The sequence below is a fragment of the Opisthorchis viverrini genome (assembly GCF_000715545.1).
Source record: "Opisthorchis viverrini unplaced genomic scaffold opera_v5_84, whole genome shotgun sequence".
In the NCBI taxonomy this organism is placed as follows: domain Eukaryota; kingdom Metazoa; phylum Platyhelminthes; class Trematoda; order Opisthorchiida; family Opisthorchiidae; genus Opisthorchis; species Opisthorchis viverrini.
In genome coordinates this window covers 114,440-142,100 of record NW_008751741.1, presented here as the reverse complement: position 1 = coordinate 142,100, position 27,661 = coordinate 114,440, and the positions used below count along the sequence as shown (strand labels likewise).

The following is a 27,661-nucleotide window of genomic DNA, read 5'->3' as shown; positions in this document are numbered from 1 at the left end:
ATGGTTGATGCGTTCCCTTCTTTGAACACAATGCCCCTGGATCCCTTAAGTGAGCTCAGTTAGCGAACGCGAATTCATTAGTGTTTATCTAATACGGCGGCAATATTTTACGAGAAAAGTGATACGAATTCATGACTTACTGGAATGAACGAGTGTGCTTTGTAAACTTACATTGGGACGAATCCGGCGCACATCTTTGTGGAGCTGCCTGTCGTTAAGTTTGGTTATTCTACAAGGTCCTAAACCATGTGGATTCGTTTGGATCTTGGTTCCTGGAATGAACAAGTGGTGTAGATGACACAGAGGATTGTTTATGGAGCTTATTTGCCGGTCCCACATGTTTTCAAGCATTACTGACTTTCCGGATTCATAGGTGTGATTGCGCTCGTCTGTCCTGAGAGATTACGCGCGTTTACATAGACTATTGTTTTTTTTTTCAGTGGAGAGGAACTCCTTTGGAACTCCTTGTGTAACCATTTAGCCAAACGTGAAATGTTCGGGAAAGGTGTATTTATCAATTTGTGGAAAGGAAAATGCTGAGCCACACTTGATTTAGGCGTGTGATGAAACCTATTTGCTTCAGTCGACTTGACAGTGCAGTCGTTATTGTGAGGGCAACGCATCTGTCGCGGTAGTGTGAGAGCCATCCATGCAATTGGTTTGCCAATCGCATGTGGTTGGGCGTGTATGTGATTGCTCACATGGTCATTTGTTGATAATGACCGGAAGTGGTTATCTAGTTGTTGATGAAAAGTAAGAAATTGAGTCAAATCTAACATAGGATGGAGTCGAGTTGCATTGATTTGTCAACAAAATCATTCGTTCTCGTCACTGTTCAGGGGGGGGGGGGCAGAAAATCAAACAGATAATCGATGCCATTTAGACAAAAACGAATTCAAAGTGAAGTTTCATTGATATTGCTTTGAACTGGAAGGATCGGTCGAAGCGGAGTTATTCCTGCATTCGACAGATTTTTCTTTACTGTAACCCTACTGGGTTATGAAAGGAACTGTTTGCTTAAAGGCAGTTCGGTCACTGAAATTTTGCTTCATTTCTTAAGGTGCGACTCAATATAGGATTCGCTCCCAAGATTGTGCTCATCAAGGGGCACAGCTGGACCCAGGGGACTAGCATCTTAATGAACTAGTAATGAATCAAAGTCCCTCGTATTTTGTGACGCTAAGGTTATCCGTTATTCCTCAAAGTTTATGTGCAGTGCTATCCTCTCTCTGGTGTTTATGATAGTATTCTCTCAGGCTGCATAAACGCAACTATTTAGTTTGCGTTCAATATACACCAACGAATGGAATGATATTAATACTGTGGTTAATAGTCGCAGTATGCAGACGACTCTTTGATACTGAGCACCAGTCTGGTCCCTGTAGTGGCCCGTAATTTCAGTTCTATCTGACCAAGCCGTTTTTCAGATCAATACTTCACTCCAATTTCTGGGCGGGGGTGAACAGAACAAAATGATCGCCTAATAATAGGTAAGTGTTTTTTGAGTCTGTCCTCAGCCAGAGGAATTGAACTTGAAAAATAAACTCAAGCCCACATTAGCTGTGTGGCTCACTATCAGATAACAGCCAGTGTGGTACACAACACTGACTGTACTGACACTTGAGCAACTTGAGTTGCAAAAGTTCTCTCTCATACAGTTGCTTGTACAGATGTAAAAATTTGTCGTATTCATGTAGGTTTTTGGAGAACTTGGCAGAACAGCAATGAGGCTGAGAACAGATGTACATAGGGCTTCGCTCAGGTCATTCCAAAGACTTGAATTTCCTTTCAGGTGCTGGGATTTGTGAAGCGATTTTCGTGGTGACTCCAATGGAAACGATCAAGGTCAAGTTCATCAACGATCAGACATCAGCCAATCCACATTATCGGGGTTTCGGACATGGCGTGCGCTGCATTGCCAAAGAGTTCGGTGAGTGAGGTCTGAAATGAATATGAGTTTTCAATTGTCCGTTTTATTGACTCTATGCGTCCCGTTATCAAATGTCACGATTAACTTGATCACACATACGAAGTCAATTTCTTCAGGTGTGACCCTCCAGCACAATGATACCAAGGTACCCGAACGAAACACGACGCCACAAGGACATAGACAAGTGCCTCATAGAGGTCGCGCGATACTGTTTTGAAAGTTTTAGTTGACCAGTGTCGCCATCCACTATGTTTTTTGTGAACCACAGGAAGCAAATATCGCTTGAATTTTGGCAGGATGCGCAGATGTTATAGATGACCTACTTAAATAACAGCCATCTTTCAGGCCCATTTTCATTTCACACTTTACGATTTCACCTTTACGATGTGTCGAGATACTTGTAGCCCGAAGATGTGAACTGGTTGGTAACCAGCTGACTGTTCGCCGAGCTTGGTATTTGGCTTGCAGCCTTCCAGACGACTCTCTGATAATGTCTCTTGGCTTAGAGACCAAACATTTGCAAGCTATTGGCTAAGTTCGGCGAACAGACAGCCAACCGGCTGATCAACAAGCAGAGGCGAAATCTTCAGTTTTTTCCTAACACCGAGTGTCCTGCGGCAGTCCTACCTAAAAAAATAGATGGTAATATTTCCATAAACAAACATGTCGTCTCACTATCAAGCAGGAAGTAAGATTGATGAAAACCCGTGGACTGCGTCTACCTGATGAGACCCTAGAAAGATGAAACCGGTCGCTGGCTGTTGAAGAGTTTTCAGCAAACGCATAAGTAGTGTATTACATCTAGACAACAAGTTACCTTCCTATTCGACCATGGCATTTTCCCACGATGTCCAGCCTCTAGTTACAAAATTACATCCACATCGGCCTAGAGATTTGTTTGATATGACTTACCGCACCTGTTCAGCGCAACTCCAAACGCGGTCGTTTTCGTTTGTGTCTAGGCTAGGAACTTCACAGTCACACAACAGATGAGTACACTCCAAACGCTGACAAAACCAACCACCCTAATACGGCTGACTACCGTCAGCTCGGACGGCAGCAACGTTTAGCGCCTAACCAGAGTAACCACGTGAGGAATATGGATGTTTACGGGTCGTTCGATAGGGACTACAAACGTTTCCTACAAAACTCAGTGAGCATAAATCGTGTTCAGTAATCTCGGTTGGATGTAGTCCAAAGTATTTTGCTAGAATTTAAGAGGATTTTCATATGTTTTCAACTAGTCACCAAGTGAGCGCTTGAAACGCAGACAATCAATAAAGCTCGGTGCCACCAGAGACAAACGGAACGATGTAGCGTTCGAAGCAGAGTACTTTACCAAGTCAAGAGGACAAGGTTTGTTGACGGTTATGCTAGGGTGCGGGACAACCGAAAACACTGCTCCTCAGTTGTTGGCTTGACCATTCAGCTCCAGATTTCAACATCTCAAAGGAATCTGTCGAATATCTGTTACCTTATTAGCATCCAAAACATGCCAACGTTCTGAACGGCTGTTAATTCTGTCACAATGGGTCGTTTGATTACAATTCATCGAAACAGCCAGAATACGTAGTTGTAAGATGCTGACATATCAGGTGCTCCCTTGGCTCGGAAAAGTGTGTTCTATTTAATGGGCAAATTGTGTGACAACAATTGAATGGAAGATGTTCTGGCGAAATACGTCTTAGGAATAAGCTTTATCTGGATTGCTTTCGGGTACGTAGATAGACTTAATCAGTAGTTTCGCGCACTCCTGCTGCTGTAAAGACGCCTATGGCGGTATAAATTGGTCCTGAAAACTTTCCAAAATCAGTTGGTACAGACTTGAAATGTGACAGGTCAACGCCGCAAGTATTCAGGTCAACCTGGAGGTTACCGTTCTCTAGATTTAGCTCTAACACAGGCCGCATGATTCACCTTACTGCTCACTTTGTCACCATAGTGTTGAACAGCTCGATCGAGACCCTCTGGCCTTTCATAAAACAGTCCTTACAAAAGCGAAATTATTCCGACTCATAGGTGGCTTCTTAGTTCTTGCAGACTCATTGGTATGTTTGGTATGTTCCGGAACACGCTAACTGCACACAATCGCAACTTACCGTTGACTTTTAGCTGCGTGTACCTCGTGGACCACGAGCATATTGTGGAAACTTCTGAACCAGTATGTGGCACACACACACACTCTTTTTGGCCGGCATTCACGCGCAGTGAAAACAGGTGTTCACTGCGAATCCACGAAAGTGGCAGTTAGGATAGGTGATATCTATGAAATATCCATTCCGATGCCCAAGCTAATGAAACTATCAGAAAAAGCTGTTAACCAACCGAAATCCAATCATTTGTTAGCCACCAAGTCAGTCCAGCGAAGTATTGTTCCAGCATCCTGGAAATCACAAGCAGTTTTCTCCGACCGTTTACAAGTTATCATGCACTACCATATTTTTGCTGTTAACGTGGGAATTTCAATAGTACCAAACGCAACAGGAGTCTCTTCCGAACAAGCCTACCAAATATGGAATTCATTCCGCGGGGATGTAGTTGGATGTGAACTCCAAACGTGGAATCAGCCATTTCTACAGATGTACGAACTTTTAAAGTTGGTGCTCTAAGGACGTATATGACGTGTTAAATATCTGTGCACAGTGTAGTGTACGAAGGTATACTTTTGTAAATCATATGGTTTCGAAACAAGGCTCTTCGTATATTGAAGCATGGATTGGCTGGCACTTGGAAAATTTGAAGTGCTTGATTAGTTACCACGTCAAAGTTTGGCCTACAGCCAAAAATAACAGTTTATTAAATGTGGATTTGGTCAGTGTACCAAGAACTGGGCTTTTAATTCAGATGAAAAGACTGGACGCTCTTATCCGCAGAATGAACACTGACCAGCCCTCATGTGTCAGCATTTCTGGTTTGTATTTTCTAAAACATCTGGCGTTCATGATTTTCATCGAGGTATAACACTTAACATTTTGACGGTAAAAATCAATCTGAGCTTCCTTTGTGTCGAGTTGTTCTGTTCTTGATCATATAGAAGATTAAGATTTTTATCCCACCAAACTTTTCTGCCATTTCTCACTCACTCAAACTTTGGACCGAATCGATGAGCAGTAGTGTTTGATAGATGAAAACAGGAGAGACGGACAGGCGAATCGGAATCGCGGATCTTTATCGATCAGTGAACTGGAACGAGTGGGAGTTTCAGCTATGTCAGTGATTCCCACGTCAAGAAGCAGAAACACACTATGTTTGCATAAGCCTACCTGATAGACGGATAACATTTCTTGCCTCAGAGCGTGAGCGTTTGTAGTGAAGCGCACTCAGTTACTTGCACTTAATACGTGATCAAAACCTCACTCCACCGGTTGAAATTTCGCTTTGAAAAATGCAGAGACAGTACCGACGAAAGATAGACATTTTAAATGAAAGGAACTCAGGGAGATAAACAGAATGTGTTAAATGGTGCCTAGTAAACTTTAAGTTAAAAGGAACTCTTCCAGAGGGAACTAAACCAAAACAAACACAAGGCTGTTTCCGGTGCACCAAATCGTTTGCTGTTCAGGGATCACTGAAGCACCGCCAGGCAAGAAGTGCCAGTCAGCGAAGCAGCCACATGGAGTGTTACTAATTAGTCGATATGAGACGGGGTATTGATCAGTTGAATAATGACCTTGCACACTCGCGCAAACGGTTGTGAGTAAACAGCAGCCGCAGGTAATTACTCCGCATAGTTCCAGATCAAGAGTCAGGATTTCTATATCATAGATGGAGAAGGTTGCCTTCTTACGACGATGGTGTGATCAATGACGACTGCGTGACTTCTTAATCAGTATTATGAATGAACGATGAATATGGAGGAGCTCGAGGGAATATAAAAGCTATGAAAACTGTATTAGGCAGAAGTGATTTGTCCTGGAACAGCGTTCTGTACTGGATGAAACTCCTCCAGTTGATGTAAAATGATCTGGTTTCAAATTTCACATTTCCAATAACAACTACAACCAGTGGTCTTCGATGTCGATTGTGCGCATGAATTAAAATGGGATTCTTTGGGAACCTCTAAAGATCTGACAAATAGTGAACAGTAAGGTGACTCCAGACAACTTTTCAGTACCTTCACGGATTCTCGAAAACATCAGTTCGCCTGCTTCAGAGACAAATGCCTCTGGAGAAACAGTGTAGTTTTGTGGGCCATAACCTCAGTGTGGCATGAGTTGAGCAGGATTTTTTCCACGGTAGCTTTTGATCACTCAGTATTCGCACAACGGGATTGATTTCTAGAAAGGTACAGTATTTTCAGGCTTGCCATTTCATAGTTTAGAATGTCTATGTATAATGTATCTGTTCATGCATTATTCCAAATTATCTACATTGGTGATTTGTTTAAGTGAGCGAAACTTCAAGTTCAATAAAAGTAACGTAAAAGTTTTCATTTCACTCACAAGGGCTTTGCAGAAAAATGCATTGTGCGTCCAATGCACAGCTAATGGATGCGGGTTTTTTCGATAACCAGTTAATATTCTTGTGCGTTTAGCTTAGAATCCGGCTTCCAAACTTCCAGACATTTGGCGTAACACTTTCTGCTTGTGTCTAGTTGAAATGTGGTGACTTTATGTTGAACAACCTTGACCGCTTTTTATTTGATCGATTAGTTCTTCTTTCAATGTTGGACAATCAGTAGCAGTAGTGACTGTCTGGTGCACAACCACCCACCTAAGAGTGCCACAACACAAGTTGAACACTCAAAATACCAAATCGGATTCGTATTGTCTTGGGACTGGCAATTCAGTGTGAAACCACTCAGTCAAACAGGAAGATGCGTTTCATTTGGCATACAGTGTACTGATCTATAGTTTCATAGCGATAGCGTAGTTTCTGGTTGCTTTTATTACCGACTTCGTTTCATTAATATATGTGTGCTGCGTGTGCATCATCTAGGCGAATCAAATCTCTTTGTAGTTTTCTAGGCATGACAATTTCTGGCCAGAATTTAATTCCCCTCTTAATCTTGAAAGTTTAGAAATGGTTATTGATCTGTAATTCGGACGCAGTTCATACGCTGTTGATCTGTTGACCGGACTTGGAAATTCGCTTCCAGACGTCTCATCAACAATCGTGGGGGCCTATTCAATGAACGCACTGTATGCAAGTTGTTAAGCTCGGCGAAGAGATCAACGGCCACCTGATCTGCAACAAAATAACACATGCGAGCTACAACCTTTTCATTTATTGGTAAGGAATTCAATGTAATTCCAAGAAGACTGAGTCGGTTATTGTTATACAATTATACCATAATTATACCTCAATTACCTCAATTATTAAAATTGGCCGGTCCCTTTCCGCAAATGCCACACAGAGTGCGTGTCTGTATAAATGGCGTGCGCGCAAGGTACACTGTTTCAGCGACCTGTTCCTAAGCTAAAAACCAGCTGTTTGGGTCTGCATCGTTCTTTCCCGTAACCAACTCGTACCATACTAGCACTTAAGCGTCGTAACTTATCCGCTGTAATCAACGTTGTTGCCATTGACGGTGAACGGCAGTGTCAAATGTGGAGGAGTTCGGGAGGCCGTAAATGGAGAGTTTCAGCTAATTGCTGAATTGTGTTTTGAGACAATCAGCTACAGCGTGCGTTGTCTAACATCAGTTGCACCGACCAGAAGGATTCGATGATCTGGGGAATCCAGAAGCAAGCAGTAGCCAGTGCTTGAATGTGCTTTTGACTTCATGAACCGTGTAGTATTGAAAATATTATGCTCATCAGTGGGGCTCCAACTAGTCTTGTCGAAGCAGTCAAACAGTAGCAGTCAGCGTTCTGTGGCTTTGATTAAACTATCTAAGCAATGCCTTCATATTCAGATTATTTAGCCATCGTTCACGAGGTCTGCATAGGAATTCAGGTTACTCGGACTTCGGATTGGGCATTATGATAGCATAGATAAACAGGGAATCAGGTTTGGTCACCTCTGCTGGTTTGCCACCGTATTGAAGTCAAAACCGTAAAGACTACACTCACTCATTCACATCTCAAACAGAAATATGTGATAAAACTTCATTTTCGAACTGATACCCTTCTGGGTTAAGCACCTCCGACATCCTATCCCCATAAATTTGAGAAAAACGACGTAACAAAAAATAATATGGCTAACGCCAAACTTATTTATGCAATTTCACTGTGTCAAGTGGTTGGGAGTAGTTCCATACCTGAGCCACAAATTTTCGATACACACACTCGCAAGTTCCAGATTTAGGTTATCGGGTTCTATTAGGACTTCCAAACACGGCGAACAGCTGCGCAAGTAAGCTGAGTTGATCTGATAATGAATAAACAGTTCGATGGCGCGTTTAAGCATAGGATAATTCGGAGCACTGAATCTGCTTGCTCTATTCGGCAAGAATACCAGAGTAACATAGACGGCGCATTTCGTCAGTGACAGAGATCGGATAACAGATAGACGGAAGGTGAGAGAGCAGTTTTTGTGCGCATGTTTTTGTTGCCGTAGCTTTATCGATGCTGATTGGAAGAAGGACACGAGTTGAGTGTTCCAACTTTGTAGCATTGTACTGTACGCACTGCCAGGGATAGCCACGTGATTTGTTTACGATGAGTTACTAGTACCCCAGTTTGAACTAATCGCTTGAAAATTTGTTCTCTCACGATTCAGTCACGATTTTGAAAAGTATGTGAAAAGTTTGGACACCAGCGCACCTTGATCTCTTCCTATAGAATAGATTATGATTTACGACAAATGATCCTCACGGAAACATGCCAAAACTTCAATATATGAATGGCACCACAATGCAAACATTGTACACTTGCTTTTACATAGTTTAACTTCAAACTCAAGCGGATTATTGACGGTTGTTATTCTCCTAGGGCTTTACTACTATGTTCGATTTTGCCCCCCTATAGTTAACAGTTTACGCCCCACCATCTGATGGTCAGTAAACAATAAATAAATAAATAAATAGAGATAAATAGGCGGATGAATAAATCGATAAACGAGTGGGTGGACGAGTATATCAATGAAATAAATAAACAAACAAATAAATAAGTAAACAACTAAGTGGGAATAGCAGCACAAAATGTCACGCCAAGATGAGCACACCTGCCGATTCCTGAAACTTCCACGAACAGGAAACCTTTTGTCTTTTTGTGTTCATTGTGGGTGCGTTAACATTTTTTGGAACAAAAACTTGTATCCGCCCATTAATAATCACCTGTCCGATGCTTCGAATTGGCTTAATACATTACCGGCAAAAATGAGCAAACCGGAAACTTGATAAAATAATTTCAACACGGGATTCACTCAGACATTTCCTTTACACTGATGAGTTATGTCTCGAATTGATAATGCCCGATTGCTTTAATGATATTAGTCGGTTACCTGCGCCTCGGGAAATCCAAAAGATGCTGATTCGATTAGTCGATTTACCTGAGACTGTCTCTAGACTATGGTGTACTTCAACTGTTACTGCTAATCGAGCATTTTGTAATTTATTGCGGGTGTTTAGCGATAAGCAGGCGACTCGAATTCCGTGTACCCAGAATCACGCCTAGTAAAATGACTAAAGAGAATATTTTACCATATGGATAACCTTTGTTACCTATTAGCGACGTCCCTCGAACACTTTGTTAGTAAAACTCACGAATTTGGAAATTATTCATGTTTACAATCGGAGGGTTTAGTTGGACCGGTCAGTGCTCCTAAATAAAAGTCGTTTGTATCATGCGCACCGTTAGATTTAGGCAATATGTGGACATGAAAGGAGTTGCTGCTCCGTGTACAATGAATACGAATAATAATACCAATAATAAAGCTAGTGCAGCAGGAACAAACCACCTGTATGTCCACTTTGGGCAAACAATTTATGCTGACTGCAATGAAGATGTCTCCTCGAATCGTGACAGACCTGTGCAGCGCTCCACGGAATACCCCACTTCACCGTCCACACCCGAATGGCATGTTTCGATCATTTACGTCGTCGGCAGCCAAAACAATTTACGCATAAATGACCTAAGTTGTTGGACCATTAGACTAAAGCAATTCATCCGAACTTGTATACCCAAGTACGTTCATCTACCCTTCGGCAGTGAGGACTTCTGGCTATCTTTAGAAAAGCGTCAAATCTACCGATTCGACTAAGTGAAATCTTCACTATGGAATGGCGCCGAAAGCAAATAGTTACACTTGTCACATCTTCTAATCTTTCATTCATCTAGCACTTGTTGTTCACGTAGGAACCCTAAATGATAAGGTCGAATGTCTGGGGGTCAAATTCCATTACATTTGTTGGGAGTATCCTTACAAAGTTCCATTGCACTCCCTTTGACTTCACCACTTATCTCCTTATATTGTTGTTACTCCCAACCACAGTTTATTTATGTCCCCTCCCACTTCGCCGGTCACAGGAATCGGTGGTCTGTACAAGGGTGTTACCCCCACCATCATGAAACAGGGCACCAATCAAGCCATACGGTTCTTTGTTATGGAAAGTCTCAAAGACCAGTACCGTCACTATCGAGGTGATCAAATTAGTGGACTTCCTGTTCCCAAGTTGCTCACTGGGGTGTTCGGTATCGTGGCTGGTGCGGCTTCAGTCTACGGCAATACCCCATTGGATGTGATCAAAACCCGAATGCAGGTATGAATACAGATTCCTTTCAAGACTTTGTATTAAACATCTAATGACTCTTATTTAATGCATTCCATGGATTATATCCTGTTTTTCATTCTCATGCTTTCCTGTGCACAGTAGTTGCGATGGACATCCTATTCCACGCATAGTCTGGCTTACGACCGACTACTACCAGTTGACCATTGCCTTTTGAGTGTCACATGACTATTTAGGATGAGCTGTGTATCACAGTGTGTTTATAAAAATGGTTTCAACTTACGGAAATGAATGTGCACAATGACTGACCGAATGACACAGGCCGTTTTAGTAAAACATGGACACCATAGTCTTATCCGCTGAATGATATTACCGATTTTACTTCTTTTACGGCACACACTGGCCGCAAATATCTTCAAAGAGATTTCGTTTAAAAGATCATGAGAATAAATGGCGTCTTTCACAGTAAAAAAGTGAAAGACAAAACCGTCCGTTGTTTTGGGCCTTCAAATCTACTTCTCATATCAGCATACAAGATTCATACAAGATACAATACTGCTGGGTTTGTTCGCATGAGAGAATTTACAAACCGTCGCGTGGCAAGAGATGTTTTTCTCGCATAAGTCGATCAGAATATTTGGATTCACTGCAAAGGAGTATCGTCTGTGCAAAACCATGAGTATTTATCGGCTTAAAAACAGCACCAGTGGCCGAGCGTCGCATAGCTCATTCGATTGTGATTGTTTCACTGTTTGATTGAACCTGGAACCGGTCAGTCCTCTTTTGAAGTCTGTCTGTTTTAATCTCCAGCATTGACGAAGACAAATGAGAGGCACTAATTAGCTAGATGGAGCTCAGGTTTGCCTGCAATGAAAAGTTCTGGTGGTCAGCTGGAGAGCGGTCGTTTTGCCAGCGACGTTTTCATCCTTCAGGTGTCACCTGGTAACCCTAAGAGAACAAGCACAGCTGCCTAGTCTGGGGAATGCTAAAACTGTCGTGTATGCTTCTGGAATTGTGTGGCACACTTCGTAAGTTTTGAAAGCCAGCACCAGCGATGTGGTACATGCGGTGGGAAGTAAAATTGAACCCCTACGAGGCGGACGGCGTTTATCTGTACAGTTCCGCCTTCTTCATCAGCCTTAGTAAGTCATCAGGTGATCACTTCAATTTTAAGAACAGACTTCGATGAGATAGTGGGTGTAGTCCTTGCTAAGAGGCTTCCATTATTGAAACCATTTATATCCGTCTGGACTGCAGTTCTTACTTCCAAAAGCTTTCCACATCACTTGAATTTGATGAACCGGACGACCATGTTTACTACTGGCTCAAGACTGTCTGCATGTACCCACTCGCTACCCGACCTACCGGTAGGCCGGACGAGGTGATTGTTTCACCGATTTTTTATTGCCTGATTATATCAACAGTGAGTACAAACATCGACATATTAAGCAGTGTTCAAGCCGTCTGACTAGAGGGTTTCACACCCACTTCGAACGAACACGTTTTGACCGAGAGATCTACTGATGAACAACCCAATTGAGGAACGTCCTAAACGAGACATTCAGATGAGTCTCGCTTAAAAAAACAAAGTTGTTTTCAAATGAGTGTATTTATCGAAACCAGTTCAACGTGGGTTCAAGTAAAACAATAGGTTGATTGAAGCTAGGAGACTGCGCCTACTTGATGAGCCCTTAGAAGGGCGAAACCGGTCGTGGACTATCAAGGAGCTTTCAGCGGTCTTGTGAGTAGTTTCCTTTATGAAATTATACTGCGATATCTGGAATATCATACCAACTGAAACACAAAAAGGCCTTTGTACAGCACATTCAGTTGAAGAGTTTTATAAACGGGGGATTCAGTTGAGTCAGAATGTTTCATCGAAATGTTTTCTCTCCCTTCTTATTAAGCCCTTTGTGCTGCACCTGGTTATGGGGAGCGCGTTATGTGATTCGTTTTAACTTCATTTTCGCTGAGTTCTACAATTATGTTTGATTCACATTAAACAGAATAAGCACTTTGATTTTAGTTTCGCTCTTGTTAGTGTTCACCAGCAGTGCATTTCATTGACTGTGCAAGAACTTGAACTCCGGACATCTGGTATGTGTTGTCGATTCTCCGCAGGCGCACACTGTATGCACTCGAATTATCACGCCTAAATTGGGGAACATAGGCCCGCTTGAACGATGTGTTCAGTTTAGCTCAAGGCCTTGAAGGACACTTCGCTTTATCCTGGCTGCCTTTAGCACAAGAGTGTTATCCACAAGGGTTTGAGTTTGATTGGGTGTGAATGATTAGTGTGGACAGTTTTCGTCCAAGTGTAAGATCACGGTCAAGTACGATGCCCTTCACTAAAGTACACTCACAAGACCTGTAGCATTATTTATTAATTTCATCCGGCAGAGTGCGTTCGACTTCTGCAAACACACTGTAGATCAGCATCGCTTGTAGGCTGCACCGGCGGCCACGGACGTTCGGTCTCTTTGATCATGGGTGAGCGCTGGTGGAATTAAGCTGACGCTTGACTGAAATTGTCTTTCAGGCGTAGTCTTGTGGGGTCTTTCCACCTTCTTTTTCAAGTTTTACATGATTCCCTCCCCACATGTCTACAGACATTACCCAGGACCCGCTTAGTAGCGGACATCTGGTCACCTCCTGACTAGACTACAAAGCTAAAAAATGCAGATCATATCTGAACTGGGATATGATTTGGGCTAAGTACATAAGAACGTTCGAAAGTTATCCATTTGATGCCGTGTTAGTGTAGCACAGCTCCATATGTTGATTAAGTATATTCACCTTTCTCTTGACCCTGGGGATATAGAATTTTCACGTTAGAAGACGTAGCCCTCCTTCACCGTCTTGATGAAACAAGAAACGGGCTTCGTGCATCACCGTCAACTGGAATTCACTTGAGTCTCTCGTTGACATCAAGCTAACTTGCCATTGCTTATTTGTTTGAACAAGTTTGTGCAAGCTTTACACTTGATGTGACCCACTTTATTTGAATCGATACACGTGAATGTCCGCCCAGGACACTATCAAACCAATAACACTCAAAGTCCATCCTTCATCATTCAATCACGTGCTCCCTCACTGCCACTTGAAGTGATAACTTAGCAGGTTTTTGGAGGCTTGCGAAGATTAGTCTCACTTTATCGACTGTACTGTTTTTGTCCCTGTTCACGGAAGTGAAGCATCAGTTTCAACAATGATGTTTCTTCTCCTGAAGTCCATCTTAAGTTGATTTATTCCTTGCTACATGTTTTGTTTAGGTAAGAGCCACTCTCTCTGTAACATACAAGTTAAACTGATACACTACTCTTAAGGTGGCTGCCCTTCTTAGAGCACATAACGTAAGCACATTCCCCGAACTTCCGTCAACCTTATGCTCTGCTTGAATGAAATTTGCAAAGCCCAGCTAAGAGCTAATTTCTAGCTCCTCGTTTACTGTTCAGTTTGCACTTGTCATGACAAGAGATATCAGATTCCACCCGGAAATTTCTCATATTGCCATGGACCTCATTTGTAATCAAATATCAAGTGAACTTCCCGCCTTGTATACACAAAAGACATTTCCAAAGGTGGGTGTCACTAATGAATTAGCCAGTCGATACATTGTCAAATGAATAATTCGTCAAGCAGCAAACGTTTTTTATCACACTGGCATATCATTAGGCTAACCGCGGCACTTCAATTTCACATGGTGCCTCAAATTTAGAAAACATACAAACCTCACATAAGTGTGAGCTCATACAATTTATCAAACATTTAATATGAGTGTTTCATTAGTTCTTGTCATGTGATCTGTGTAGGGGAACCGTGCTGACCAGCCGGTGTATTTCTTATACAGCCTTGTGCTGCCTGCTTACTTTCGGTTCCACTTCGGTGCGTTACAACTGTCTCTTCTTTGTTGTGGATCATTTGCAGTTCGTGAATCCCAAAAATTTCGGGGCTTTTCTTCGTCCTTCTCAGTATATAAAAACTACCAAGTTGGGGTGCAACACACACAACTGTTTGATAGAACCTGTGGTCTTAATAGGTGCCTCCCGTACAAAGTTTAGTAGGCATGCCACACAACGAAACCACACCACCAAGGGATAGACATTTGTAACTGGTAGCTGGAGGAACGCAATCCGAACAGGGTTATCGACAACATACCTCTTCACCTCAGTCGTCTCCGCCGACTAATCGCGGGAATATTTGCTCAGAAGTGTCAGCTGGCGTTACGTAATCGAATCACACTTTTGGTAGCCGGTCCTCAGAAGATACAAATCGTTATTGGTTTCACGCCTCTGTAACCTAGTCGTTTTAATGTTTAAGAGATAGGAAAAAATCGACTCATTATCCACACCTTGGTGGTGTTTCACGGTGCTTCTATTGGGTTCACTTAAGGGATGATTGGCAGTTAGTCGATACAGTGATAGTTCCAGTGCGTTTTCAACTAATCTGAGAAAGCTAATGAAGCTCAACAAACCTATCAATGACGATCTCATCAACCTCCAAGATAATTGGGTTGCTGTACAATGCACTTTCCACCAGTGGGCCAAATAAGTATTGCTCAAAAATGGCTTCACTAGAGCAAGACTTGTATATTTCAAACGAATTCTGAGGTTCCCCAAGGTAAACAACCAGACGTGGTGTGATTTGTGTTTCTTCCTACCTTGTTTGGGTGACTGATTCATCCAAAAGGGAAGCTTTGCTCCTAGCCAGCGACCATAGTACGTGGTCGATGTACTCAGGAATCCTGATGTCAGATTCAGCGACACCGCCTGGCAATCAGCCTTTAATTTGACTTAATAGATGGTGTGGACAAGGATAAGCACGCGGTCAAGTGACCTGTCAAGTAACCTTGAAGCAGGCGATCCGCATTGATTGTTTGTGTCCTGGTCAATAAATTGTCGCGCTGATGCGTCTAATCAGTTTTTATTTTATACTACTGGATTCAGGGAACTAATTCGGTGACGTGCTGAAAAATGTATATTATAGAAAACGAAGTGTTTTCTGGTTGCTCCTAATTTCTGCTATTCTCAAGTAGCATCGTGGAGGTGTGTCTTCTTGAGATACTGTGCCCGATTTCGTACACACGACGTCACATCTCATAGTCGCATAGATCGCCGTTCTCATTGTTACTCACAAAGGTTCTACAAGTTTCACAAAGCATGAGATTGTCTGGAATTTGCTCTAACGGGTGGCGATATTGCAGGTTTGAACAAATTGTTGTGTTCTGAAAACTTTCGACAAGTAAAGCTGTTTTAGCTGATCACAAGATTTTGAAGGAATGCAGACTTTAGTGAACACGAAACTAATGTGTATATATCTACTGTCTAATCTTCATAGGGTTTGGATTCGCACAAATACAAGAATACACTTCATTGCGCGTACAAGATCTGGCGAGAAGAGGGACCGTTCGCGTAAGTTTTGATGAGGACAGAATTCTTAGTTATCAGCTCTATGTGCGCATTTTTAAACACTAAATGTTAGGCAGAGGGGGCTATTTTTGTGACATTGTTCATAGGTTTTATCCAGACGGTTTTTCGTAGTTCGCTATGGTTACCAACGGAAAAATTGTCCTTAAGTTTAGTCACGCACTGGAATAGCTAAGCAGATTGACATGTGGTGAACTAAGGGAAGTGAATACCAGTCACGCAGGTTAAGGTCGCAAACATCGGATTAGTGATACTGGAACTCTGCAGCTTGTCTCAGGTTCATGCTGCATAATCGCTTCACAGTCCATCTTTCGTGGACTCCCATTGCACACCGCTCGTCTGCTTGGCCTTTCTGGCGCGTTACTCTGATTCAACTGCCAGTTGGAGACTGATTTGCGTCATTGATTCTACTTATAGTTCTATTATATTATCTTGGTACATGTTGGTTCCACGAAAGAGTTCGTCTAGTCCAGGGGAACTGTGACAACCTCAGAATCAACGCAATACATAGTAGTTAAGTAACGCAATTGATTTGGCTCCACAGTCAATACAATCATCTCTTCTTTCCCAATGTTTATCTTGATTTATTTGGTTGATCAGACAGCGAGTGAATACTCAGCATGCCAATCGTTTTTTCCAAATCGTAACTACTCAAAAGGCCATCACAGTCATCAGTACAAGTGACCTAGGGGTTTAATATTACTTTATCTAAACAGGCAATTGTGTACTCTTGAAGCGAGACCTCTCTCTCAGAGGGCATTATGCTACTGTCGGCTACATTTCAGCTAATTTTATTGCAATAAGATATAAAACCAGGGGCTGTCACATGTTTGAGCCAATTAACCACAACTACCAAGTGCGCGCCAATCAGGGAAAAGCCGTTTTTAATCTCTCGTCGAATGCCGATTTCTCCTGTTGTGCTGGTTAAGCAGTGAGTTATGTAACCAGGAGCAGTAGTCTGCCGTATCCTTGTAACATATTTTCACCCGTTTGTGACTCGACAACGAAAAGCGGTTGCCGGATATGCTGTGCCGCATTTTGCGTTGGCTCTTGGTTAAGATTAGGCGTTTCTAGATTTATATTATCCCTTCGTCACAAATCCTTTCAAACAAAATACAGTAGTATATATATATATATATATGAATATATAGTATCACTGACGTGTTTATCAGCCGGTTTGTGGGAACGGTTTTGTACTGGACGGTACTGTGCTCGGCTTATTGTTTTATGACGTGCACTTGACACGCGTGAGTTTGCTGGCATCAACAAAAATTACAAAGCTTGTTCTGTAACGTACATGATCTTGTATCAGGCCAAATTGTGTTTCGAATGTTCAAACACCCTTAGAACGTTCACTGGTGCATTTGGACAAGGTATTCACCGAATAATCAGTACGCCAGAAAATGAAAGTCTGACGTTCCTCAGAGTAGGAGCGAAGGCTATGGTATGTAGACAACCGGCACTGAGCGTTCACTGTGGCTGTTGTGCGAAGTAAACCGACAGGATTACAAGATTCAAGCATACTAAGCTATTTTTATCGCAACGTCACACCCAGACGGCATGCATCCGTGAGACACGACAGAAGGACGCCAATGAACAGTCTCCGTACCGTGCTTATGCACCTTACTACGAGGCACGCGTGGTCACACCCAGTGGAGGCTTGCCGAACTTGCAGTTGGGCTACTTTCCTCCAAAGGTTCTATGCCTGGTTTTGCAGAAATGAATTTGGTCCGATACTTGCAATGGGCTAACAGAAAGGCTGTGGACATGGTCAGTCTTGCACACTAGTCAAAAATGTTGGCTGTACAGACACTGCAAGATTGGTACCAATGTCAAATCGTCTTCCATATTATCGCTGCTGCCGCTGACTTGGGGGAATTTAAAAGCAGAAAATCATATGCAAGAGTCCTGAATTTTGTTTTCTTTTGATGTTAATGTGAACAATTTTTAACTATAATCAAAATACACTCATTTGCAAACAATCTTGGTGCCGCTGACTGGGGGAATTTAAAAGCAGAAAATCATATGCAAGAGTCCTGAATTTTGTTTTCTTTTGATGTTAATGTGAACAATTTTTAAATATAATCAAAATACACTCATTTGCAAACAATCTTGGTTTTGCCAGACTCACCTGGAACACAGCTGAATCTCTCGTTTGTGACGTTTCCAGACAAAGGAAACATGAGGTGGCCTGGTGCGATACATTCAGTCGCCTGGAAACATCACGAACGAGAGATTCAGCTGGGTTCCAGGTGAGTCTCACAAAACCAACTTTGTTTGCAAATGAGTGTAGTTCGATAGTTTCGTGCAATTTGGTTTCAAGTAGAACGTAAATTTGACAAAAACTCAGAGACTGCGCCTGCCTGATGAGCACCGAGTACGGCGAAACCGTTCGTGGGCTGTCGAAGAATTTTCAGCAACCTTATGAGTAGTGCATTACGAATTTCTTTTAACTATCTTGGTGAGTTCACTTTTACATGACTGCAACAAATTCAATGTTAGACGTACAGTTAGCTCCGCAAAAATGTCTGAACTGCCATCAATTATGTAGACGGAGACAGCCTCCTTCTTGTTAGTATTTGACATTTAGGTAACATTCAACGTCCTAACTAAATAGAATCATGGTAGTTGCTTTGCATCTGATGCCACACTGTTTTATTTTCATTGTAGATTCTACAAAGGCACCGTTCCCCGTTTGGGACGGGTCTGCCTGGATGTTTGCATTTCTTTCATGATTTATGATTCCGTGATGGAAGCGAGCCAAAAAATGTTGAACAAGAAATGACACACTACTTTTGCTACTATCCGACCCTTCCATAGCTACAGGTTGTGATTTTATTTATCAACCCACATACATCCCCAATGCAATATTCAACCCAGTCATGTGGCTAACTAAGTCAACACATTCCACCGAGTTTCTCAGAGTAAATCCATTTTTTGTTTCTGCTTTTACTGTTAGAAAACGGTTGTGAGAATCAGGGATTCGGTGTGACTAGTTGTGACCCGTGAATTAACCAGTCTCTCTGATTATTTGACATTCCGCTACTTATCCACTGGTGTGTACTATAGAAATCAAGATTTGTTAAGTTTGCTTTTTTGTGGCGCTCTTTATTATTACTACTATTATTATCCCCGTATTCATGGTTGTGGGACAAAATTTTTGTCAAGTGCTTATGCTTTGCTTTACCTCTATGGCTATTCCGTAATCATTTGATGACTTAACTATTAGAAGAGTTTACATGGAAAATATAAGCCAGTTGAAAAGATACTATCTGCTTTACACAATTGGGCCGGTAGAAGACGATAGTGTAATAGGCACGGGATGGTTACTCCACAGAGAATTCGTTTGTACGCCAAGAAGCTTTGTGGATGTTGTGATTCGAATCACTCGCACTCTGTTTCGAGCAACAGACCAGGTGTTTTTATCTGCGTCTACAATATCCTCTTGTTGCTTCCGGGCTTGTTATAGGAGTGCAAAAACAAAGGCACTAATTTCAAACTGAAGCGTGAGAGTATGAAGTGAAGTTTCTTTCGCGCAATATGGTTATTCGTTTTTAAAAATACAACCCCCGGAAGATATCCTTTTCGACTAACCCCTTCAGCCTTCCACTGATTATGGGCAGACTCACAGTGAACCGGTTTCCAAAACAGATTTGTGTTGAAAGATTAACAAAGTGTCCGCCAGCTCCGCTGGTCTGACAAGCATCCAAGTCTTTTATTGACCAAAAAGAATAACCAGCAGTGAAAGACAGTGAATGGCGATGGCCTGAAAGTAAGAGTGGCTATCGGCTGCATTAGGAATCTCCCTCCCTTTTAGATTACTATGTATACGATTCCACAAGGTAAGTTCAGTCGAATCTATAAGTGCTATTCGACAGTCAACTGCTAGTGCTTAAAAACATATTTATAGCTCAGGAAGGAATGAAATAAAAAATGCATTACGCCCTGGACGGACCTTGTTTCTGAATGTGATTCACGAACCGCAAGGATTTGGGGACTAACCCATCCTTCTCCAAGGGGAATGCGTGTTAAATTACAGAGAATCAGTAACAGCATAGGGTTTCGACTGCTCATTTGTCGCTTCACTGCCACCAGTAATTTGGGATGGAGTTGTATGTGCACTGAAGATTCCTTACCATCGATGATGGCAGAATAACAATGCAGAATAATCGAGACGATCATCCACCATCAGCTTGTTCATTTGCTATGCTAACCGCATTCACAACGCATGAGACATGATAGCTCCAACAATTCAGTCATTCTCAGGTGTGGAGTTCCAACTCAGATAAAACTGCTATCTGAGAACCTCTAAAAACGACGGTGGTAACATCCGACATTGCAGGAAATAGCATATGGCAAAAGGTGTTTAACTATCTTGGTGAGTTCACTTTTACATGACTGCAACAAATTCAATGTTAGACGTACAGTTAGCTCCGCAAAAATGTCTGAACTGCCATCAATTATGTAGACGGAGACAGCCTCCTTCTTGTTAGTATTTGACATTTAGGTAACATTCAACGTCCTAACTAAATAGAATCATGGTAGTTGCTTTGCATCTGATGCCACACTGTTTTATTTTCATTGTAGATTCTACAAAGGCACCGTTCCCCGTTTGGGACGGGTCTGCCTGGATGTTTGCATTTCTTTCATGATTTATGATTCCGTGATGGAAGCGAGCCAAAAAATGTTGAACAAGAAATGACACACTACTTTTGCTACTATCCGACCCTTCCATAGCTACAGGTTGTGATTTTATTTATCAACCCACATACATCCCCAATGCAATATTCAACCCAGTCATGTGGCTAACTAAGTCAACACATTCCACCGAGTTTCTCAGAGTAAATCCATTTTTTGTTTCTGCTTTTACTGTTAGAAAACGGTTGTGAGAATCAGGGATTCGGTGTGACTAGTTGTGACCCGTGAATTAACCAGTCTCTCTGATTATTTGACATTCCGCTACTTATCCACTGGTGTGTACTATAGAAATCAAGATTTGTTAAGTTTGCTTTTTTGTGGCGCTCTTTATTATTACTACTATTATTATCCCCGTATTCATGGTTGTGGGACAAAATTTTTGTCAAGTGCTTATGCTTTGCTTTACCTCTATGGCTATTCCGTAATCATTTGATGACTTAACTATTAGAAGAGTTTACATGGAAAATATAAGCCAGTTGAAAAGATACTATCTGCTTTACACAATTGGGCCGGTAGAAGACGATAGTGTAATAGGCACGGGATGGTTACTCCACAGAGAATTCGTTTGTACGCCAAGAAGCTTTGTGGATGTTGTGATTCGAATCACTCGCACTCTGTTTCGAGCAACAGACCAGGTGTTTTTATCTGCGTCTACAATATCCTCTTGTTGCTTCCGGGCTTGTTATAGGAGTGCAAAAACAAAGGCACTAATTTCAAACTGAAGCGTGAGAGTATGAAGTGAAGTTTCTTTCGCGCAATATGGTTATTCGTTTTTAAAAATACAACCCCCGGAAGATATCCTTTTCGACTAACCCCTTCAGCCTTCCACTGATTATGGGCAGACTCACAGTGAACCGGTTTCCAAAACAGATTTGTGTTGAAAGATTAACAAAGTGTCCGCCAGCTCCGCTGGTCTGACAAGCATCCAAGTCTTTTATTAACCAAAAAGAATAACCAGCAGTGAAAGACAGTGAATGGCGATGGCCTGAAAGTAAGAGTGGCTATCGGCTGCATTAGGAATCTCCCTCCCTTTTAGATTACTATGTATACGATTCCACAAGGTAAGTTCAGTCGAATCTATAAGTGCTATTCGACAGTCAACTGCTAGTGCTTAAAAACATATTTATAGCTCAGGAAGGAATGAAATAAAAAATGCATTACGCCCTGGACGGACCTTGTTTCTGAATGTGATTCACGAACCGCAAGGATTTGGGGACTAACCCATCCTTCTCCAAGGGGAATGCGTGTTAAATTACAGAGAATCAGTAACAGCATAGGGTTTCGACTGCTCATTTGTCGCTTCACTGCCACCAGTAATTTGGGATGGAGTTGTATGTGCACTGAAGATTCCTTACCATCGATGATGGCAGAATAACAATGCAGAATAATCGGGACGATCATCCACCATCAGCTTGTTCATTTGCTATGCTAACCGCATTCACAACGCATGAGACATGATAGCTCCAACAATTCAGTCATTCTCAGGTGTGGAGTTCCAACTCAGATAAAACTGCTATCTGAGAACCTCTAAAAACGACGGTGGTAACATCCGACATTGCAGGAAATAGCATATGGCAAAAGGTGGACCTTGATCCTACCAGTCGTTTACCATGCCGAAATTAAATAAGCAGATTTTTCTTGCAAAAGATCCAATGACTGTCAGGCTTTGACCTAGATGAATATCTGTAATATGCCTGACCCTACTGAGAATTTCTGTCCGTGATATAAGCCAACAACGACCAACTGATTGACGCTCCTGAGAAAAAGGTTCAGGTGGCTGATATTTTCATGGTCAGGTCATAAGTTTTCGAAGGTGAGACTAAAGGGTGGCAAATCGCAAAACCGAACAGACAATCTCCGATATTCATTCGAAGATGACTAGACCTCTGATTATATCAACGAGTTCCGAACGAAAAAAAACATGTCAGTTAGAAGATCTTCATCAAATGACAAATGAAGGCATTCTCTAGGAGAACGCGTTTCATGTCGGATAACTCTATGAGCATCTGCATGGAAATACGATTCGGTATTTTAGACTTTACTCAGCACACACAGTGAAGCATTCGAGAAAAAATAGTGAACCACCAGCGAAGGTGGTTGTTTAGAAAAAAATTCCAATTTTTCGATGACACAAAAAAGACTACTTTCGACCAGTCCGTGAAGTAGCTTCTCCAGAGCGGAGTGAACCTCACTGTAACCACAAAATGTACATGCGATTACTGGCTAGCTTCGCGTGCACGGTTCACTATCTGGCACTGGAGATGGCCAAGGGGATAACGCAACCGATATTCCCCAGAATGCACTTTTTGAAATTCCTGGGGAATTTACAGCTGCGCGAAGTGATAAACATCGTACTTGTGGTGAACATGCCTGGTAAACTAACCGCTTACATTCTGGTCTTAATTGGTTTTACGTTCCGCTTCAAAAGTGATATCTTACTATCTTTTGAGGGTCTCTACGTGACCGTCTTAAAAGCGAAAAAAATGTTCGGAAAAGGAAACACACAGTCAGGAAAAGAATGTCGGTATGGATTTCTGTTAGGTGTGCCGTTTACGTCTAACAGGTGTAGCTGGACGGGGACAGAAACGCTCGGAAGAGCTTGGCTGCTTTAAAAGAGGTCATTCAAATTTTTAGGAAGACATGGAATAAAATAAGCGTTTAGAGCATTATTGGGGACCCCACACAGAGATTGACATAAGTTCGTTAGGAAAACCAAATTGTCGATACTAAGCGACGAGTTATAGGGAATGGATGCATGACAGTCGTCCTTTGGGAGATGGACTTTCGTTTGAACATTTACATGGTAATCCGCCCCGACAAATTACTCCTGGAGATACCAGTCTCCAGAACACTACGAAATGATCATCTTATGCCAATTTTATGAGGATTTCTCGTTTCTTTACAGGTCACCCTACGCGGTTTTGCTTTACTCCCAGACCAAGAATGTGCGAATCTCCTGATCTATAAACAGGAGTAGAACAAACATTTAAACGCCTGAATAAAAATTTTGAACAACATAAATTTCGGGCGCGGGCCAACATGGTTATGCTACCAAATGACGGGTTGAATTAGCTAAAGAAATCCAAATCCAAAACAGAGTTTTACTACTTGATTGATGTTGCAGAGTTCAGTATACTGGTGAAAATCCATCTTCTCAGTATTTGCATTTTAGCACCCTGATTCAGATAGAGGTATCTATGCCATTCTTAATACCTCGTAGAGGGTATGTGAGAGTATTTGGCAGCCTGATGCCTGCTTCGCCCTTCTTCGGGTTCATCATTTAGGCCTATTCGCCAAATCTCCATCAGCCTTCTTTCATACTTGAACACCGAATTGTAGGCATGTCCTGGCAGAGACTCATTCATCACGCGAAAACCAGTTCATGTTTTATGGTGTAGAAATAAGTTTCAGTACTGCTCAGAAGCGTGTGTAGATAATCATCTCTTCATTAGTTTTCGAAAGTTTGATTCTCTACTTGGTACCTTCGACGAGGAGAGCGCAATCTCTACGATAATTAGTAAGATGTATGTTATCTTTCGTAGACCCAGTCACCTACTAATTCTGATATACGACGAATCTAGGTGCCTCGATCATACACTTCCCGACTTTATTTCACCAAACTAGCGGACATGTATAGGTTAGAAAATACCAAAAACGATCCCGCAAAATTCGTACAATTTCCGAATTTCGCATTTTCAGTGTCACTTATCAAATCAGTATCAGGTTTCATCATGTTCGGAACTATTCTGTGTTCTCCAACTAGTGGTGAAGCACACAGGCAGCTGAACGAATTTGTCAGTACCTAGAAAATCTACAAAACATATCCTTAGGGTACATACACGTAGTTCTGGCCTTTGAGGGTACCAAATGGATGGTCCTTGAACCGCTTTTGTTAAAACAGAATGCTTAAAAACGTTATTATCACCGCAAACCTTCAAATAGGGTGCACGCAATTCGTATAAAACGCAGTTTGATCGAGTTAAGCTGATTTTGTTTGAGAACTCCAGTTAAGGAGAGATAGCCCTTTCAGTATCCCTTCGTTCGACCTAAACCTATTTATATAGCATTAACAATATCAGTCAAAATAGCAAATACATTTCAAACTCACGAGATTGCTGAAAATTCTTCGACAGCTTCTCCCTTCTTCTATTCTATCTGAACCCCAATTGTACAACACTTACGAAGTATACTCATTCATATGCACACCAATTTGGTTTTAACAAGAAACTGAGTCTCTCGTTTATGAAATTCTCCAGCTGAAGCGGCTGTCGGATAGTCTTCAGCACCTTATGAGTAGTTTACGTCAGGCAGATGTTGTGCGAAATCTTGAAAATGTGGTGAATTTGTGCAGCAGATTTAGCTGAAGAACACAAAAAAAGAGATTCAGTTAGGATTCAGTTGTGTCTCTGGATGAAGCCAAATTGGTGTGCAAATGAGTGTATTTCGAAGTAGTCAAATTCTGTCATCAACACTGAAGATAAAGCTGATGTGGATTCGGTAGGTCAAAAAGTCTATTTTATGTCCGATCTCTGGGAGATGGCATGCAAAAAATTATTTGCATTATGTCGCTGTGCCTTCTGTCTGTCCGTGTTGCAGAAAGGACGAGAACACAAGAGTGTTTTGGCCCATCAACTTGACAACGGGCACAAATGGTGTTTTGACTGCTTGTAAGCCAGTTTGCTTGGTACGTATTAGGGTACCAAAGTTTCGAAGACCTAGAATTCTTTCTATTCCAAGCACAACACGTGTCGCCACGCCTTCAGGCGCGCGAAGAACTCAGCTAGAGTCGGATACAAAACAAACATAAACCAGCCTTCACTTACATGGTGGAGCGACCTTAGACATACCTATACCGGAACGACCTTGGACACGCGCTCAGCAAAACGACATTGGTCACGTGGCTCGTAGTGCAGATCGACTACCCGCATCAGAACAATTCATTTGTGAACAGCTCTGATGGGTGCGAGTTGACAGCCAGCGTTGCATTTTCGTACAAATCAAAATTTAGTATTGGCCTGGATAAGAAAACAGAAGCGTAGTTTCTGAAAAATAAACGAGAATCAGACCACGCCTACGTAAACTTAGAACACTCTTATTCATGTAGGAAGTCAAAAGGGACTGTTCTGAATTTTTGTTCCGATTCATTTGTTAATAAAGTGCCCATAAGGTAACACAACATTGGTGAAATTAGAGACTCACCTGTCTATCAATTTTTGTGAGTAAAATAATGCCGAAGCATCGGTCGTTGCTAACTCGATGTTCCGGACCATTTTCGATCATTTTTTAGCATTGTACATAATATTACATCACTGAGTTGTAAAGGATGATCTTCCTTGGCATTTCCAGGCCTGGTGTAGAAACATTACGATACGACGATCAGTGTATCCGAACTGTATGAGGTCACCATACCGAACAGCTGGGGGTCAGTAAAATCTAATTCACCGAGCTATGTTGTGTACAAACCGTGATTACAGAGCAGTAATCTGCCATGGGGCTAGTTTACTAGCCAGTGGTCTAACGTCCTCTCTCAGTTGATGAATGGTTTTCTAGAAGTAAATGCAAAACCCTAACATGTGATATGCTTGTGCTCAACTGCAGGCCGAGAGCATATCTCACAAAAGCATTTTAAGTTGACCTCATTATTATGATCAGCGACAGCCACGCAAGTGTAAACAAAGTCATGTCGTTTGTAATTTGTTACTAGATTTACTTTGCACGCCTTTTCTTCCGGTTGCAGAGGACAACCTTACCCTTCCGCTTAGCTTGCGTTTGATAACCGATTGTTGGGGGTGAACTATGTATGTTCGAACAGTTATCGTCGATGGATCGAATTTATATCGGTCAACTAATAATAGATCAGGGTGGCATAAATCTTAGTTTAGTGTGGGAAAATGAGTATGCACATAAATTCCTAGGTGAGATAACATTGGGTTGGCTATTGTCACGGCTACACGAAGCAATTGGCAATGAAGCGACTTGGGCGCATTATGAGGAAAAGCTAAGGCTCATTTACACAAAGAATCCGAGAATCGACTTTTCAGCTGACCTTTGCATGCATTTTCCCTGGGCATGTAGGGTTGGAGCTGTGAGAAATGTGGCCGTTTTATACTGACTAGTAATATGAAGAATTCAGATCCACCTGTGAGAAATCGCTATAGTGGTCTGTCCAAGTCGATCACCAAGAATTGAGTCACCTAGAAATGAACCTCGTGGAACACCACAACTACCCGAACTTAGATCGAATAGGACTGTGTTTGTTGGTTGTTGATCAGGTGGCTATTGATCTCTTGGCCGAGCTCAGCAATTAGTTCACAAACGTTCTGTCACCAAGCGAGGAGGCATAATCGTGAACAGTTGGGCACCAGAAAATAATACCATGGTCTCATTTTCATGGAGTACTAAAAGGGGTGAATATCTGCCATCTTACTGTATTTCCCAGAATAACAGTCTGTCCTCGACTCATTCAAAAGCCTGACAGAAGTACAGGTAAACATGATCTAACAACCAATTCCTCTAGGTAAGAAGCTCTGTTTCCTTGCGGATGTCTGCGATGAAATTTGAGCCGTACGTTGTGACTTCATCTGTCGTTATAGATTCTCTGACCTTGGACAAATAATAATAATAAACAATAAATAGTAATGATGAATAACTAATAATAACTAATAATAAATAGTGAGTATCTAAATAATAGTATACCTATACGATTTCCGAGTTTAGCGCAGTGTGTGGTTGCTTGCACAGGCGAACTTACGATGGAAATTTCGATATGGCAGACAGTTAAAGACAAGAAAAGCACTCAATATGTCCTATCGGTGAATCGACCGTTCCAACTAATCGATGCATCCTTGTGCATAAGTCTTCCACCTCTCAACCACGGCTAGTCACAGGGAGCTTTTATCCCACTAACAATTACTGGACTAAAAATAATCACATCTGATCCGGTGTGACCGAATTTTTCTCAAACTAGGATTAATAGAACACCAGTAACCCTCA

The 27,661-nt window shown here is 41.9% G+C and overlaps 2 protein-coding genes across 2 annotated transcripts in view; one reads left to right on the top strand and one right to left on the bottom strand.

Moving 5' to 3' along the window:
- T265_04855 (hypothetical protein) overlaps positions 1-21,152 on the top strand; it is a gene marked incomplete at both ends in the record, with an annotated part of 29,167 nt that extends 8,015 nt beyond the window's left edge. Inside the window, 4 exons of the mRNA XM_009169709.1 lie at positions 1,793-1,930; positions 10,342-10,574; positions 15,882-15,955; positions 20,558-21,152. Of these exons, the coding sequence (XP_009167973.1) occupies positions 1,793-1,930; positions 10,342-10,574; positions 15,882-15,955; positions 20,558-20,672 (560 nt within the window). The remainder of the gene's footprint in view (positions 1-1,792; positions 1,931-10,341; positions 10,575-15,881; positions 15,956-20,557) is intronic.
- T265_04854 (hypothetical protein) overlaps positions 1-27,661 on the bottom strand; it is a gene marked incomplete at both ends in the record, with an annotated part of 73,000 nt that overhangs the window by 20,926 nt on the left and 24,413 nt on the right. The window contains one exon of the mRNA XM_009169708.1: positions 18,102-18,183. Coding sequence (XP_009167972.1) covers positions 18,102-18,183 — 82 coding nt within the window. The remainder of the gene's footprint in view (positions 1-18,101; positions 18,184-27,661) is intronic.